This window comes from Phascolarctos cinereus, unplaced genomic scaffold (assembly GCF_003287225.1).
Source record: "Phascolarctos cinereus isolate Bilbo 61053 unplaced genomic scaffold, phaCin_HiC Scaffold_1;HRSCAF=81, whole genome shotgun sequence".
Classification (NCBI taxonomy): domain Eukaryota; kingdom Metazoa; phylum Chordata; class Mammalia; order Diprotodontia; family Phascolarctidae; genus Phascolarctos; species Phascolarctos cinereus.
Genome location: NW_027555514.1, coordinates 285019089 through 285034345, shown reverse-complemented (window position 1 = coordinate 285034345; position 15257 = coordinate 285019089). Strand labels below are relative to the sequence as shown.

The window sequence follows — 15257 nt, the reverse complement described above, 5'->3', positions numbered from 1 at the left end:
GCAGAGGGTCTCAGCAGAGCAGCAGTACTGGGTTTGGAATCGGGAGACCTAGATTCAAAGCCTAGTTCTGTACCCTTTTTGTGATGTCAAGTCTGTTGCTTGACTTCTCAGAGAAGGGGAGTGGGTCTCAGTTTATCTATCCGTAAAATGAGGGCCTTGGCCCAGATGACCTCTGAGGACCCTTCTGGTTCTGAGTCTCTGAACCCCAAAGGATCAATGGAGGAAAAACACGCAAGTCAGGAAAGCCTGAAAAAGCACCTTTTACTAGAGGCTTTGTCAAGAGCAGGGAACACCAGGTGTTCTCTAGCATGAGATCTGAATCTAGGGCCTATTTGTTGAAGTTGAGCCGGATTAGAAGACCCCTCAGTCGCTTCACCCAGCTGGGTTTGGCAGCTACTTGCTCCCTCGGAAGGCTTTGTGCTGATGATTCTCCCGGCCCATCATCACAGAAGGATTGATCTGGGGGTGAAGAGTCCCTTTCCAAGTGCAGGGAAGTACAGTCCCTGGTGAAGCCTCGGGGGTCAGACCCTTCCCCCTCTTCTCTGTCCCAGGATCTCCCAGGGAGCCCAGCCTGGGGTATTCCTGAGCTCCCAGACCCACTTAGGAAGTCAGGATCCTCTTGGTGTTGGCCGTGGTTGGAAACTGAGGTTGCTGAGCTGGCATGCCTTGGGGACCAGGGCATCTTGTTCATGAAGGCCGTGCCTAGTCTCATGGCTACAGTCCGAAAAGGTCCTTTGGTCCTGCCTGAGGGATAAGAGGAGGCCCCTGACTCGGGTGTCCTGCCTCCTGGAGACCAAAAAATCTTTTTTCTCTGTTCTGCTGGCAAGAGGTGGACTTCTGATCTGTGGCCCTGAGGGGTGTCCCCACCAGAATCGCTCATGTTCTGCGATTGAGAGGTGGAAGGCATCGACCAGTGACACACCATTGCCCAGGGCAGAGCCTGGCTGTCTTGGGAGACCTTCGGGTTCATCTCCTTTTTGCAGGGATCATTTAGCCAAGCCTTCATGCTGGCTCTAGGACTGGGGCTCCCTAGCTTCTCAAAGACTCCCTGGGCCGCGTTAGAAGGGCCCGACCTCGGCTCTGAGCCGCTCCCCCAGCTTCCAGGAGATGTCTCCTCTGCAGTCTCCTGACTGCCCCTGCACTCGCAGGCCCCGGTGGACAGGGAATCTTTGGGGCTGGATCCTGTCTGCTCCCTGGTGGCACCTCCCCGGGGACAGTCTGTGATGAATGGCAGCACGGCCTGAGACAGAGCCTCATCGCAGGGATCTTGTGGTTCCCAGAGATTTGGCGACTGTTTGGGCCCCTTAGCTCCATCAAGGCTGATGGAGAGGCCCCTCACATCTGGACAGTCTGGGTCATTTTTCCCTTTCTTCTTTCTGGGTGACATGGGCAGCTTCTGGGCTTCCTTCTCTTGGCACTTGAGTCTCTCCTTGAATTGGAAAAACAGCTGTAGCCCAGGGTCAGGGGCGCTGCTAGCAGCCTTGGGAAAGCTCGGGTCCTGGCAGCTGCTTTGGGTCACCGTCTCTCCCAGGATAGGCTCACCTTCTTGCATCTTTGACTCTCCCTTAATGGTCTCTTCTTCTGGGCTGGAGTACTGCATGCCAGCATTAGAAGGTGAAGAGTGCCCCATCAGCTGAAACAACCACTCAGACTCCTGGATCCTTCGGGGGAGACCCCACTTCAGGTGGGTGATCTTGCGCCGCATGAGGGGTTCCAGAAGGAGCCGGGAGCTCTTCTTTAGGGTTGACCGCTTCGGGGGCACTGCATGAGTAGATGTAACCTCTTTGAAATAAGTATCTGAGGGTGTTGGGGGATGGTTACTATCATCTGCGGGTGTAGTGAAAAGGGGGAGAGGATTCAGAGCCCAGCTTTCTTCACTCCACCCCGGGGAAGGTATGTCATGGTGGCTGAGCTCCAGGGCAGTGCCCCCAGCTTGGCCACACTGGTGCTGATGCTGACCTGGCATGAGACTGATGCCACCTCCCACCCTGTGCCCCCTTCCAGAGAAGTCCTTATGGGAGTCTTGAAGACTTTCCTCCCTTGCAGGGGCCTGGAGACCCTCCCACATTTGGACCAGTGGCAGTATCCGAGGAGTGGTATCAGGGGACTTCTCAGCAGCCTCCAGTTCCTGTTCTGAGACTTCTGAGTCAACATCTTCCAAAGCCAGGCTCCATGGGAAGCTGGTATCTTTGTAGGTGAGACTCTCCCTTCCTGAGCTATTGGTTTGAGAACCTGCCTCTAATATATCTTCACCTACAACCAGCCCCTCCCCCACTCCCAAGGCCTGGATGGACGGGGTGCCTTCATCCCTGGCCAGCCGCTGGTCTTCTCTCTCTAGTTCTAGTTCCTGTGCTTCAGGTACTTCCACGAGCTGATCCACAGGCGTGCATGGCCTTTCAATGGGCAGGAGAGAGTGGCAAGGTGTCCCCTCTGGAGCAGGTGGGGAATCAGGAAGGGGGATTTCCTTTGAGATGGGGATAGGTGCTGGCAGGATGATGGATGTTGTCTCCCGGGCCTGCTCCATCCAGCCCGGCCCCTCCAGGACTTGGGGCAGGGGTACCTTGCAGAGAAGATGAGCCTGGATATCATAGAACCCTCGAGCAAACTGCCAGCCCCCCAGGACGTATAGTTCCTTATGGTACTCCTCCAGACACCTACAGGAGCTTGGGAAGAGTGGGGAGCAGACACCAGGCTCACCCAATTTCTCAAGGCCTGTGTGTCCTGACAGCTGGGAGAGCAGGTACTGGGCCCAGGATTCCCGGAGCTTCTGGGGTGGTCCCCACTTTTGCCGGTGGACTAACTTCTGGACATGGATTTCCAGGCGCTTTTGGGTGCAGGGGCAGATGGAGAGCCCAGGAGATGGCACAGGGATGGCTAAGTGATGCCAGGGAGGCACTGCCTTCAGCATTGACAGCTGTGGAGTACAGAAGCAGACAACATCAGGATGGAGGATGGGCTTGTCATGGCCTCTTGCCCCCACCCTCACCTCCCACAGAACCTAATATCCGGTGTAGCCCTCTGGCAGCCCGAGGGTCAGGGTCTGAGTGCTGGCTTTGTGACCCTGGAGCATCCTCTCCCCTGCTTTGAGCCTGTTTCCTGAACTATAAAATGATGGAGTTAGCTAAAATGATCCCTGAAGACTTTGCTAGCTCTAGATCCTACCATCTCTCTGATTTATCTCTGCAATGATGCATGTCAGTCAGCTCTCCTCTGTTTCCACAATCCTCCTCTGGGTCTTATTACTGCCTGCCTTGACTACAGAGCTTCCCCGCTCTTTGTCTGTTCTAGTCTATGAGAGTTCGCATTTCCATAGTTTGGAAAGCACTTTCCTCACAGCAACCCTGTGGTGCAGATAAATATAATCTCCATTTTCCAGATGAGGAAATCCTCCAGTAGCACACACCAAGTCTCCATTATTTTCATGTTCTAGCCCCTTCCACTTCCCACACCCGACTTCTAGTGGGTTCTCCCTGTCTTTGGACTCGGTGGCATGGTTGGGGCAGGAAAGAATCCATCAACAAGCTTTAAGTAAGGACTTTCTATGTGCCAGGCAGGCCCTGTGCTAGGCTCTGAGGACCAAGGACAAAAATAGTCCCTGCCCTCCAGGAACTTACTACCTTCTGTAGTGGGAGACACGGACACATAGAAGTATATACAATGCCAATGGGAAGCCATTTGGTGAATGACATATTAGCAGCTGCAGAGAGTGGGAAAGGCCTCAGGGAGAAGGTGATGCCTGAACTGAGCTTTGAAGGAAGCTCAGGGTTCTAAGAGATGGAGCTGATAAGGGAGGGGCATTTCAGGCATGGAGGACAAGACTGCGCAAAGATGCCTTGCTGGGAAAAGGAATGCCCAACAGAAAGCCAGCAGGGCAAAGGTGTGGAATGCTCAAAGTGGGGTAAAGTGCCGTAGGCCCAGAGACACAGACTGGTTCTAGGTTAGGAGGGGTTTTAAATGCCAAGCAGAGGAGTCAGTGTTTGATCTCCGCTGCCTAGAACAGTAGCATCATATAGAAGTCACTTAATAAACGGCTGTTGATCAATTGAACCTAGAGGTCATAGGAAGCCACTAGAATTTATTGAGTAGGGCAGTGACGCGGTCAGATCTTTGCTTTAGGAAAATCACTAGGGCAGCTGAGGGTGGACTGGGAAGAGCCCAGGGAGGCCAGTTGAGAAGTTGTTACAGTAATCCAGGTTACAGGTAATGAGGAGGGAACAGGATAGAGCCTATATGGAGGAGAAAAGGCAGGGACTTACCTGAGCTCTCCCAAATTCCCCTCCAAATAACTTTAAAATAATGTCTTAAAGGGGCAGGCCAGGTGGTGCAGTGGATAGAGCACTGGCCCTGAAGTCAGGAGGACCTGAGTTCAAATCTGGCCTCAGACCAAACACTTGACATTTATTAGCTGTGTGACCCTGGGCAAGTCACTTAACCCCAACTGCCTTAAAAAAAATAGAATTGGCCAAATGGAAAAGGAAGTACAAAAGCTCACTGAAGAAAATAATTCCTTAAAAATTAGAATTGAGCAAGTGGAAGCTAATGACTCCATGAGACATGAAGAAACAATCAAACAAAATCTAAAGATTGAAAAAAGAGAATCTCATTGGAAAAAGAACTAACCTGGAAAACGAATGCAGTAGAGATAATTTAAGAATTATTGGACTACCTGAAAGCCATGATAAACAAACCAAAAAAAGACAGAGAGAGGTAAACATCATCTTTCAAGAAGTTATCACGGAAAACTGCCCTAGTATTTTAGAACCAGAGTAAAATAGAAACAGAAAGAATCCACCCATCACCTCCTAAAATAGATCCCAAAGTGAAAACTCCTAGGAATATTGTAGCCAAATTCCAGAGCTCCCAGGTCAAGGAGAAGATATTGCAGGTAGCCAGAAGAAATAATTCAAGTATCAGAGAGCCACAGTCAGAACAACACAAGATTTAGCAATTTCTACGTTGAGAATCAGAGGGCTTGGAATATGATATTCTAGAGAGCAAAAGAACTGGGATTACAACCAAGAATCACCTACCAGCCAAAATGAATATAATCCTTTGGGAGAGGGGAAGGGGGGGGAATGGATAGTCAATGAAATAGAGGACTTTCAAGCATTCCCGATGAAAAGACCAGAGCTGAAGAGAAACTCTGATTTTCAAATACAAGACTGAAGAGAAGTATAAAAAGGTATAAAAGAGGAAAGAGAACTCATAAGGGATTCAATAAGGTTAAACTATTTACATTCCAACACGGGAAGATGATACTTTTAAGTCCTAAGAACTTTATTATGATTAGAGAGGAAGAGCATACATAGACAGAGGGCATGGGCATAAGTTGAAAATTATGGGATGATATCTAAAAAAATAAGGGGTGAGAAAGACGAATGCCCTGGGAGAATGGGGAAGGGAGAAGTAGAATGGAAAATTATCTCGCATAAGAAGAGGAGCAAAAGAGCTTGTACAGTGGAGGGGAAGATAGGAGAGTGCTTGAATCTTACTCTCATCAGACATGGTTCCAAGAGGGGAATAAATAACAGACACACTCAGCTGGGCACAGAAATCTATCTTATCCTACAGGAAAGTCAGAGAGGAAGGGGACAAGAGAAAGGGGAGGGGGCTGATAGAAGGGAGAGTAAATTGGGGAAGGCATTAGTTAGAAGCAAAATACCTTTGAGGATGGACAGGGAGGAAGAAGAGACAGAAAAGGATAAGGGGGGGGAATTGGATGCAAGGAAATACACAGTTATTAATCATAACTGAAAAAATGTCTATAGCAAGTTTCTCTGATAAAGGCCTTATTTCTCAAATATATAGAGAATTGAGTCAAATTTATGAGAATAGAAGTCTTTCCCCAGTTGATAAATGGTCAAAGAATGAGTAGTTTTCAGATGAAGAAATCAAAGTTATCTATAATCATATGGAAAAAAAATCACTCTAAATCACTATTGATTAGAGAAATGCAAATTAAAACAACTCTAAGGTACCACCCACACCTATCAGATAGATTGGCTAATTTGACAGAAAAGAAAAATGACAAATGTTGGAGAGGGATGTGGGAAAATTGGGACACTAATTCATTGTTGATGGAGTTGTGAACTGATTTAACCATTCTGTAGAGCAATTTGGAACTATGCCCAAAGGGCTATAAAACTATGCATACCCTTTGACCTAGCAGTGTCACTACTGGGTCTGTATCCCAAAAGAGATAAAAAACAAAAAGGAAAAGGACCTATATGTATAAAAAATATTTCTAGCAGTTCATTTCTGGGGGCCAAGAATTGGAAATTGAGAGGATGTCCATCAATTGGGGAATAGCTGAACAAGTTGTGGTATGTGATTATGATGGAATACTATTGTACTGTAAGAAATAATCATCAAGATGCTCTCAGAAAATCCTGGAAAGACTTGCATGGACCGATGCAAAGTGACATGTACTATGTACAAAATAACAGCAACATTGTAAAATGATCAGCTGTGAATGACTTAGCTATTCTCAGCAATACAATGATCTGAGACAACTCTGAAGGACTCATGATGGAAAAATGCTGTTCATTCCCAGAGAAAGCACTGATGGTGTCTAAATACAGATGAAGCATAATTTTTTTCTTTATTTTTCTTGAGGTTTTTTGGTCTGTTTTCTTTCACAACATGAATGTCATAGGTATGTTTTTCCATGACTACACATGTATAACCTCTATCAAACTGCTTGCCTTCTCAGTAACAGGGGTGGGGAGGGAGGAAGGGAGAGAATTTGAAACTCAGAGTTTTAAAAATGAATGTTAAAATTGTTTTTACATTTAGCTGGGGGGAAATAAAAATAAAATGCTAAAAAAAAAGAAAGAAAGAAAGAAAGAAAGAAAGAAAGAAAGAAAGAAAGAGAGAGAGAGAGAGAGAGAGAGAGAGAGAGAGAGAAAGAAAGAAAGAAAGAAAGAAAGAAAGAAAGAAAGAAAGAAAGAAAGAAAGAAAGAAAGAAAGAAAGAAAGAAAGAAAGAAAGAAAGAAAGAAATGATGAGGAGGATGCTCTCAGAAAAACCTGGAAAGACTTACATGAAGTGATGCAAAGTGAAATGAGCAAAACCAGAACACCGTAACAGTAACAGCAATATGGCATAATGATCAACTGTGAACAACTTAGCTATTCTCAGCAATACAATTATTCAAGACAATCATGGAGGATATATAATGAAAAATGCTATCCTTGTATGAAGGGGATTTGTTCTGTGAAGTTTGGATTCAGTCAAAGGGGTGCACTTGAGGACCTAGAGGGGCTGCAGGTTCCCCACCTCTAGCCAATGGTGATCTCTCTCTCCCACACCCCCTGGTGTCTGCATTACTACTAATGGCCAGCTCCTGTCTGTGTGTCTACTTTACTTGTAACCCATGGCCTAGGACAAAGCTCTGGGTCGTGCAGGTTCTGCCTTGAGAATTCCTCACTTAATATCTCCCTCTGGCACTGATCCCAGCCAAAGCTTTTCCCCAGGGAGTGAAGTTCGGGTGTTTCTGGATCCATCGCCAGAGCAACATCGAGAGGTGTCTGCTGTCTTGCAAACACTCTGGTCTCCTGATGGGCTTTCTTACTTACTTCCATGAAAACACAAAGCACTCGGCCGAGGGACCTTCCAAGGCCCACCCTGCAGAGCGTAACTAAGAACTTTGGAGCTTGGACCGCACGTTTGAGTGACTGGGGAAGTGGACAGAGGCCCAGAGTACCGCCTGTCTAGTAGTTTGCATTCTCACTGGGAAAGAGGATGGCCTGGCCCTAGAGGACCCAAAGACCTTTGATTCTCAAAACTCCAGCGCACTCCTGGAAGACAAAGTGGGGGAGGGAATGGGCAGAGGGGTAGAAGTGCTCATAACAGGACTCGGGAGAGGGGCAGGGCCTTTGGAAGTGGCGCCACCTGGTGAAGGGACAGTGAGACCGTCATGGAAAAGATGCCTACTCCCTGATGTTGGCCTCCTGGACAAAGGTCTGATTGCCCCTCCCCTGGTTATACCCATGGTTCCTTGACCCACATGGTTCTCTGGAGAGTCCATAGGCCTTCCTTCCAGAGAACTAAACCAGCTTCTGTCTGTCCAGCTGCCAGCCTTCTTTTCAAGCCTAAATTCCCAAGGCATAATAATTCAAATAGTATGAACCAGCAGTAACAAATCATCTACCATCAGAACTCACTCTTTGACAAAAACTGCTGGGAAAACTGGGAAAGAGCATGGCAGAAACTAGGCATAGAACAGCTTCTCACACCATGTACCAAAATAGAGTCAAAATGGCATCACGATTTAGATACAAAGGCTGACACTCTAAGCAAACTGGGAGAGCAAGGAATAGTTCACCTGTCAGATTTTTGGAGAACAGAAGAATTCATGACCAAACAGGAGGTAGAAAACATTACAAAATGCAAAATGGGTAACTTTGATTATATTGAATTGAAAAGGTTTTGCACAAAGCCAATGCAACCAAGATTAGAAGGAAAGTAGAAAATTGGGAAAGAATTTTTACAACCAGTGTCTCTGATAGGGGCCTCATTTCTAAGAATTAAGTCAAATATATAAGAATACGAGTCATTCCCTAATTGATAAATGGTCAAACAATATGAACAGGCAGTTCTCAGAGGAAGAAATTAAAGCCATCTATAGACCTATGAAAAAATGCTCTAAATCACTATTGATGCAAATCAATAAATGCAAATCAAAACAACTGAGGCACCACATCACACCTATCAAATTGGCTAACATGACAAAACAGAAAAATGATAAATGTTGGAGAAGATGTGGGAAAATTGGAACACTAATGCATTGTTGGTGGAGTTGTGAACTGATCCAACCATTTTGGAGAGCAATTTGGAACTATGCCCAAAGGGCTATAAAAATGTGCATACTCTTTGACCCAGCAATAGCACTTCTAGGGCTGTATCCCAAAAAGATCATACAAATGGGAAAAGGACCCACATGTACAAAAAATATTTATAGCGGCTCTTTTTGTGATGGCAAAGAATTGGAAATTGAGGGGATGCTCATCAGTTAGGGAATGGCTGAACAAGTTGTGGTATGTGAATGTAATGGAATACTATTGAGCTGTAAGAAATGATGAACAGGCTGACTTCAGAAAAACCTGGAAAGACTTGTGTGGACTGATACTAAATGAAGTGAGCAGAACCAGGAGAACATTGTACACAGTAACAGCCACATTGTGCAATGACTAATGTTGATAGACTTAGCCCTTCTCAACAATACAAGGATCTTAGACATCTCCAAAGGCCTCATGATGGAAAATGCTATCCCCATCCAGAGAAAGAACCATGGAGTCTGAATGCAGATTGAAGCATGCTATTTGCTCTTTTTTTTTCTTCTGATTTGTTTTGTTTCCTCTTTCTGGTGGTTCCTCCTATTGGTTCTAATTCTTCCTTACAACATCACAATGTGAAAATATGTTTAATAGGAATGTATATGTATAGCCTATATCAGATTGCTTGCCATCTTGGGAAGGGAGGTGGGGAAGGAGGGGGAGAAAAATGTAAAACTCAAAAGCTAATGGAAGTGATTGTTGATAAATCAAAATAAATTAATTAAAAAAAACAAAACCAAAACAAATCATCAACCAGTCTTCCTCAAGGGCGTGTTTAAAGGGGTCAGGGATCAGAGGATCAGAGCCAGAGGAGTTCAGACCATATCAGAGATCTCAGTGACTCAGTAATCATCAATCTTCTTTAATGCAATATTAAAGAGACAAGGAAGGGCAGTTAGGTAGCACAGTGAGTAGAGTTCCAGGCCTGGAATCAGGAAAACCTGAGTTTAAATCCAGTCTCAGACACTTACTAGCTGTGTGGCCCTAAGCAAGTCACTTATCCCTTACCTCATCTGTAAAATGGAGAGACACTGAAGAAGGAAATGGCAAATGACTCCAGTATCTTTGCCAAGAGCTGGACATGGCTGAGTAAACATTTCATGAGACCACAGGACTTTAGACACCATGAAATCCGAGCTCATTATTTTGCAGCTGAGGAAAGTAAAGCCTAGTGAGGGATAAGGACCTGGTTCCCCCAATTTGGGAGGGCCTTCTGGAACCCTCCCAGACTAATCCCTCATTTTTATGTGAGGAAAATGGGGCCGTAGATTCGAGGTGACTCGCTCCACTTCACACAGGGAGAATCCAAAATCTAGACCTAGGAGGGACCAAAAAGACCACCTCATCCATCTTCCTGCCCACTTTAGAGAAGGAGAAACTGAGACCCAGAAAAACAAAGTGACTTGTAGGCATACTGTGTGCAGGATAGCAGCTCAGGAGTTAGGCACTCAGAGCCTTCTCATTAGACTGAAGAGGACCGAATGAGGCGTCCAAGGTCCCCCTGGGCCAGGGCTAGGAGCTGGGCCCCCTGGCTCCCTAGCCTGGACTCTCCCCACCTGCCCCCTAAAGTAAGTGCCTGCTGACCAGCTTCATCCTCAAGGGGCTTCCCTCTAAGCCAGGTCCTTCACCATCTGCGTGCCCTTAGGCACTCTGGTGGAGCCTGGCGACCCATTCTCAACATCAAAGAAGATGCTGAGGATTGCAAAAGAAATAAAGGACAGTGAAGCAAAGAAGTCATTTTCCCCCTGGTCCAAGTTCACAGCCCTCCCTGTTCCTCACCTCGGAGCTTTTCTTCTTGGCGGCCAGGTTCTTAGGGCCCCTGAACCTCTGCCGAACTTGCCAGAGCAGGAATAGGCAAAGGATGAAGAGGTTGCCGCAGCAGCGGGGTTCTCCGCAGCCACAGCCATCCGTGAGGAGGCCTTGCACAGGCTCCCACGACTTGCCCCAGAAGCGTCCAAACAGTGCACAGATGCCCAATAGCGGCAGCACCATCTGGCACTTTTAAGGGTCAGGCCTGAGCCAAGGTGGGCGATGTTGTGGCAGAGGAAGGGGACAAAAAGGAGGTGTTAACAGCTTGCTCCTGGGTCCTCAGGCTTGACAGGGGGGCATCACTGCCTCATAGAAAGCCAGGTTACTGAGGCCACCTCACAAAGGGGCTGCCCCCGCCCACGTCCTGGCTGGCTGCCTAGTGTGGCCTCAGTCAGGAGGGCCTGGGGACTTTTTTTCCAAATGAGGGCAAAGAACTCTTCTGAGGAAGCCAGGGGCAGTGTGGCAACTCTAGAACACAGTGGGCATGTGGAGGTCCAGCCCATCATGAGAGGCAGTGAAACGTGGCAGAAGAGCCTCAAACTCAGAAGCAAACAATGAAGGCTCAAATCCATTCTCTGCTGCTCCTTCCCCCAGTGCCCTGCCTCCCCACCAAGTCATCATTTCTTTCTTTCTTTTTTTTTAGGCAATTGGGGTTAAGTGACTTGCCCAGCGTCACACGGCTAATAAGTGTCAAGTGTTTGGTCTGAGGCCACATTTGAACTCGGGTCCTCCTGACTTCAGGGCCACTGCACCACCTAGCTGCCCCCTGAAGTCATCATTTCTCAGGAAGCGGAGGGGCCTGACCCAGATGGCCACTAAGCCTTCTGAGGCCTTCCCAGCTCTGACATCCTGATCTTAGCTACTCTGAAGTCTGACATTGGGTCCTAACATCCTGGGGCCTCTGGTCACTCTCTGCATTAACACCTGACATTCCATCTTCCTGTGTCTTAGGTCCCTCCCACCTCTGCCATTCTATCCCGGAAGGCTCCACCCAGCCCTAATACGCTGTTTGAGGCCCCCCAGCTGTCATGCTTTGTTCTAAGATTGCTTCTGTCTCTGATAGTACACATTCTAAGGTCCGGACTCTGACTTTCCAGGTTCTAGAGTCCCTTCCGCCTCCCACTACAATGAACACTGCTTTGTGCAGAATTCCTGCATGTGACCCTCCATGGAGGAGGGAAGGGAGAGCCCACTTACCATCAGGGGAGCTCAGATGTCCGTTCCTGGGCTCTGTGACAAGGATAACAATCCCTTGAGTCTCTGGGCACTTTGGTAGCCTCTGGAAGGCAGCCGGAGCGAGGGGCACTTAATAGATGCATCTGGTGGACTGCTGTTTTCCTTTGTTCTCTGAACACCAGGCTAGGTCCCTTCCCTGGCTATTAGGGCATGGTGGCCACTAGGTGGCTCGGTGCTGGACAGCTCTGTAGAGTCAAGAAATTGTACCTCAGAGGCTTACTAGCTGTGTGATCTTGGGCAAGTCACTTGCTTGCCCTCTGTAACCTTTTTGCCTCAAGTTTTCTTATCTGTGAAGTGGGGATAATCACACCACCTACCTCGAAGGGTTATTGTGAGGCTGAAGTGGGATAATATTTGTATAGTACCTGGCATCTAGGGTTAGAGTTGGAGGAATTTAGGGTTAGGGCTAGTATTATTATAACCTTGTATTTATTTGGTCTGGGCAGCTGCTTGGGGCAGTGGATAGAGCGCCAGGCCTGGAGTCAGGAAGACTCCTCTTCATGAGTTTAAATCTGTTCCCAAACCCTTCTAGCTGTGTGATCCTGGGCAAGTCACTTCACTCTGTTTACCTCGGTTTCCTCATCTGTAAAATGAGCTGGGGAAGGAAATGGCAAACCACTCCAGTATCTCTGCCAAGAAAACCCCCAATCAGAGACAAGGTCATGAAGAGTCAGCCATGACTGAGAAACAAGTCAAAACAAATTTATTTGGTCTATGCAGGGTTTGGGCTACCTGGGGTGTGATGTATATGGCCTCATAGGCTATCGACATGTTGCTTGCAGGAAGAATTGAATCTCTGGAATCTTGCCCACCGCTTTCCAAGGCAGACTAGGACTCCTGCCCTGAGGGGAGCAGGAGAAGGGCCTCGAAGCTGGCCAGTGTTCTTCAGGCTCTGAGAGGGTATTGGGCTAGAAGAATCTTACACGTACTTACCCCTCTGAATCCTGCTGATCAAGGGGCACGGTTTTTAGGTTCAGAACAAAAAAATCATTTCCCTGGCTGCTAGTCCTTAGCTCACCCGCCCCTCCACCAAGTGACGTTCCACAAAAGACCATCACAAACAGAAATCAGAGAAGTTACATAGGTTCAAACATAACAGAATACACAAGAGGGAATGAGCTCTTCGGATGGGAGTGAGATGAGGTCTGGCTCGGTCGAGAGAAGGGCCCTGATCTCACTGAGACCAGAATTCCCTGAAGCCCTAGTGAGGGACATGCAGGGGAACTAACTTCCCCGAGTGTCCTTCACTTCCAAAGTCTTTTTTCTTTCTTTTGTTTTTTTTTAAGTGTTTATTGGTGTCCTCTGTATCTCATATCATCATAGTTACCACCCAGATCCCTCCCACAGAGCCATGCCATATGACAAATAGTATTTTTAGAGGAAAAAAAATATCAGCACAACTGATGATATATTGAAAAAGTTTGAAAACACATGCAAGTCTGCCTTTCTTTCTTTCTTCATGTGTCTCAAAGAGGATGGGTCTTGCACAGCTGTCTGAGAATGACAGTCTTTCTTCTCCAAAGCTCATGAACCAACCAGGTCCCTTCTGAATTCACAAAGTAAGCTCAGCGTTCTCTCCACCAGACAGTCATCAACATACAAAATGCCCCCCCACTTGCGCCCCAGCATTTTGCCCCATGCCTTAGAGAGCTTCAAGCTCTAAATCCAAGACCCTATGAATGAATGAACCAATCAGTCCACAAGCATTTATTAAGTACTTTTACTAAGTGCCAAAACACTGGAGATTCAAAGCAAATACAGGGAGGTAATGATGTACAAAGGAGGTCCATACTAGGTGCTAGGTGCTGGGTATGCAAAGAAAAAGACACGCTTCCAGCTCCCTCTTTTTAGAGGAGGAAACTGAGGCCTTGGAGAAGCCAAGTGATCTGTCCAAGGTCACACAACCATTATGCAGGAGAGCAGGGTTCCCTTCTATTCCACCAATATTCACTGAGAGCTTTCTGCTTGCAGAGAGCCCTGGGCCAGCTCTGGGGCAGAGGCCACCCGTCTCTGGAGTTGAAAAACAGCCTCAAGAAAAGCCACTAGATTTGGCAAAGTCTCTGGGGACCTGATAGGGCAGGAGGACAGCTGTGGTGGCTGGTGAGGAAGTGGCCATCTCAAGCCTTGACCAGTTTTTATTTTTCTGTATAAAAAACAAAAAGGTTTAGTGATACTTTTGGTTTTTAAGTTAGTCATTTCAGGATCTAACCTGCTCTCTCCTCTGAGTGTCCCCTAAACTTGAACCCTCTCTTGTGACAAAGGATTAGAGCTTGGCCCCAGGGCCATCCCCCTATAAGGGAGGCTTCCTCTGGTTTAAGGATAAAGAACCGTTACCATGTCCATTCTGACAAAACAGGTAACGTTCTTCATTTAGAATCATCAGTTAGAGCCACCATTTATAAGGTGTTCTCCTGGCTCTGCTATAATTAGCCTGTGAAATCCCAGGCAGTTCCTCCGGTCCTCCTCTCACAGCCTCAGTTTCCCTATCAGTACACTGAGGGAGTTTGACTAGGTCAGGAGTTCTTAGCCCTTTTTGTATCATGGCCTTCTCAGGCAAGAGCAGCTGGGTGGCATGGTGCATAGAGCACCAGATCTGGAGTCAGGAAGACTTGAGTTTAAATCCGGCTCCAACACTCCCTAGTTGCGTGTCCCGGGGCATGTCACGTCACCCTGTTTGCCTCAGTTTCCTCATCTGTAAAATGAGTTGGAGAAGGAAATGGTACAACACTCCAGTATCTCTGCCAAGAAAACCCCAAATGGGGTCGTGGAGAGTCAGACACGACTGAAAGTGACTGAACAATTAATTCCTCGGGCCATCTGGTGAAACCTATGAACTGCTCTCAGAATCGTGTTCTTAAATGCAAACAATAAGATACTCATAATTACAAAGGAAAATAATTCTATTCAAGGCAAGAAGCATTTTTATAGTGCCTACTATAAAATATATAACGTCGATCACTGTGTTATGCACTGGGGCTATACAAAAAGACAAATAACTGTGAACCCTGCCCTCAAGGTTCTTACAATCTAAAGCGTGGCTGGGAGAAATGTCTCCCAACATCTTAAGGACAGTAAAACGATTACAACTTAAAGCCACACTAAGACTTTTGGAATGCCCTACACAAACAAGATTCTTACAAGCTAAATTAGAGCTAAGCCCCAAGGGGGAGGCACGAGCTTTAAGCGGGACTGTTCAAACCTTGCAGAAGGTGAGATTTTAGCTAAGAGTAGAAGGCAGCGGGGGAAGCCAGGAGGCGGAGACTTCGAGGGAGGGAACTACCCTCAGCCAGTGAAAAAGCGCGGAGGTGGGAGAGGAAGAGTCCTGTACCAGGAACTGCCAGAAGGCTGGTGCTATATGGAAATAGTTATATACATA

At 47.1% G+C, this 15257-nt stretch overlaps 1 protein-coding gene across 1 annotated transcript; it reads right to left on the bottom strand.

Moving 5' to 3' along the window:
• Positions 1-250: 250 nt before the first annotated feature.
• On the bottom strand, positions 251-10927 carry LOC110205848 (uncharacterized). Its single transcript, XM_020982738.1, has 2 exons — positions 10616-10927; positions 251-2914 (listed from the first exon to the last, which is right to left on the bottom strand). The coding sequence occupies exons 1-2, from the start codon at positions 10826-10828 to the stop codon at positions 329-331; spliced, it is 2799 nt and encodes a 932-aa protein (XP_020838397.1). The 5' UTR covers positions 10829-10927; the 3' UTR covers positions 251-328.
• Between the last annotated feature and the right edge of the window lie 4330 nt (positions 10928-15257).

Bases quoted from the DNA above. Each gene is read 5' to 3' on its own strand.
- LOC110205848 (XM_020982738.1), bottom strand. From the start codon at position 10,828: ATGGTGCTGCCGCTATTGGGCATCTGTGCACTGTTTGGACGCTTCTGG. The intron at 2,915-10,615 runs GTGAGGAACAGG...TGTACTCCACAG, and splicing joins CCAAGAAGAAAAGCTCCGAG to CTGTCAATGCTGAAGGCAGT.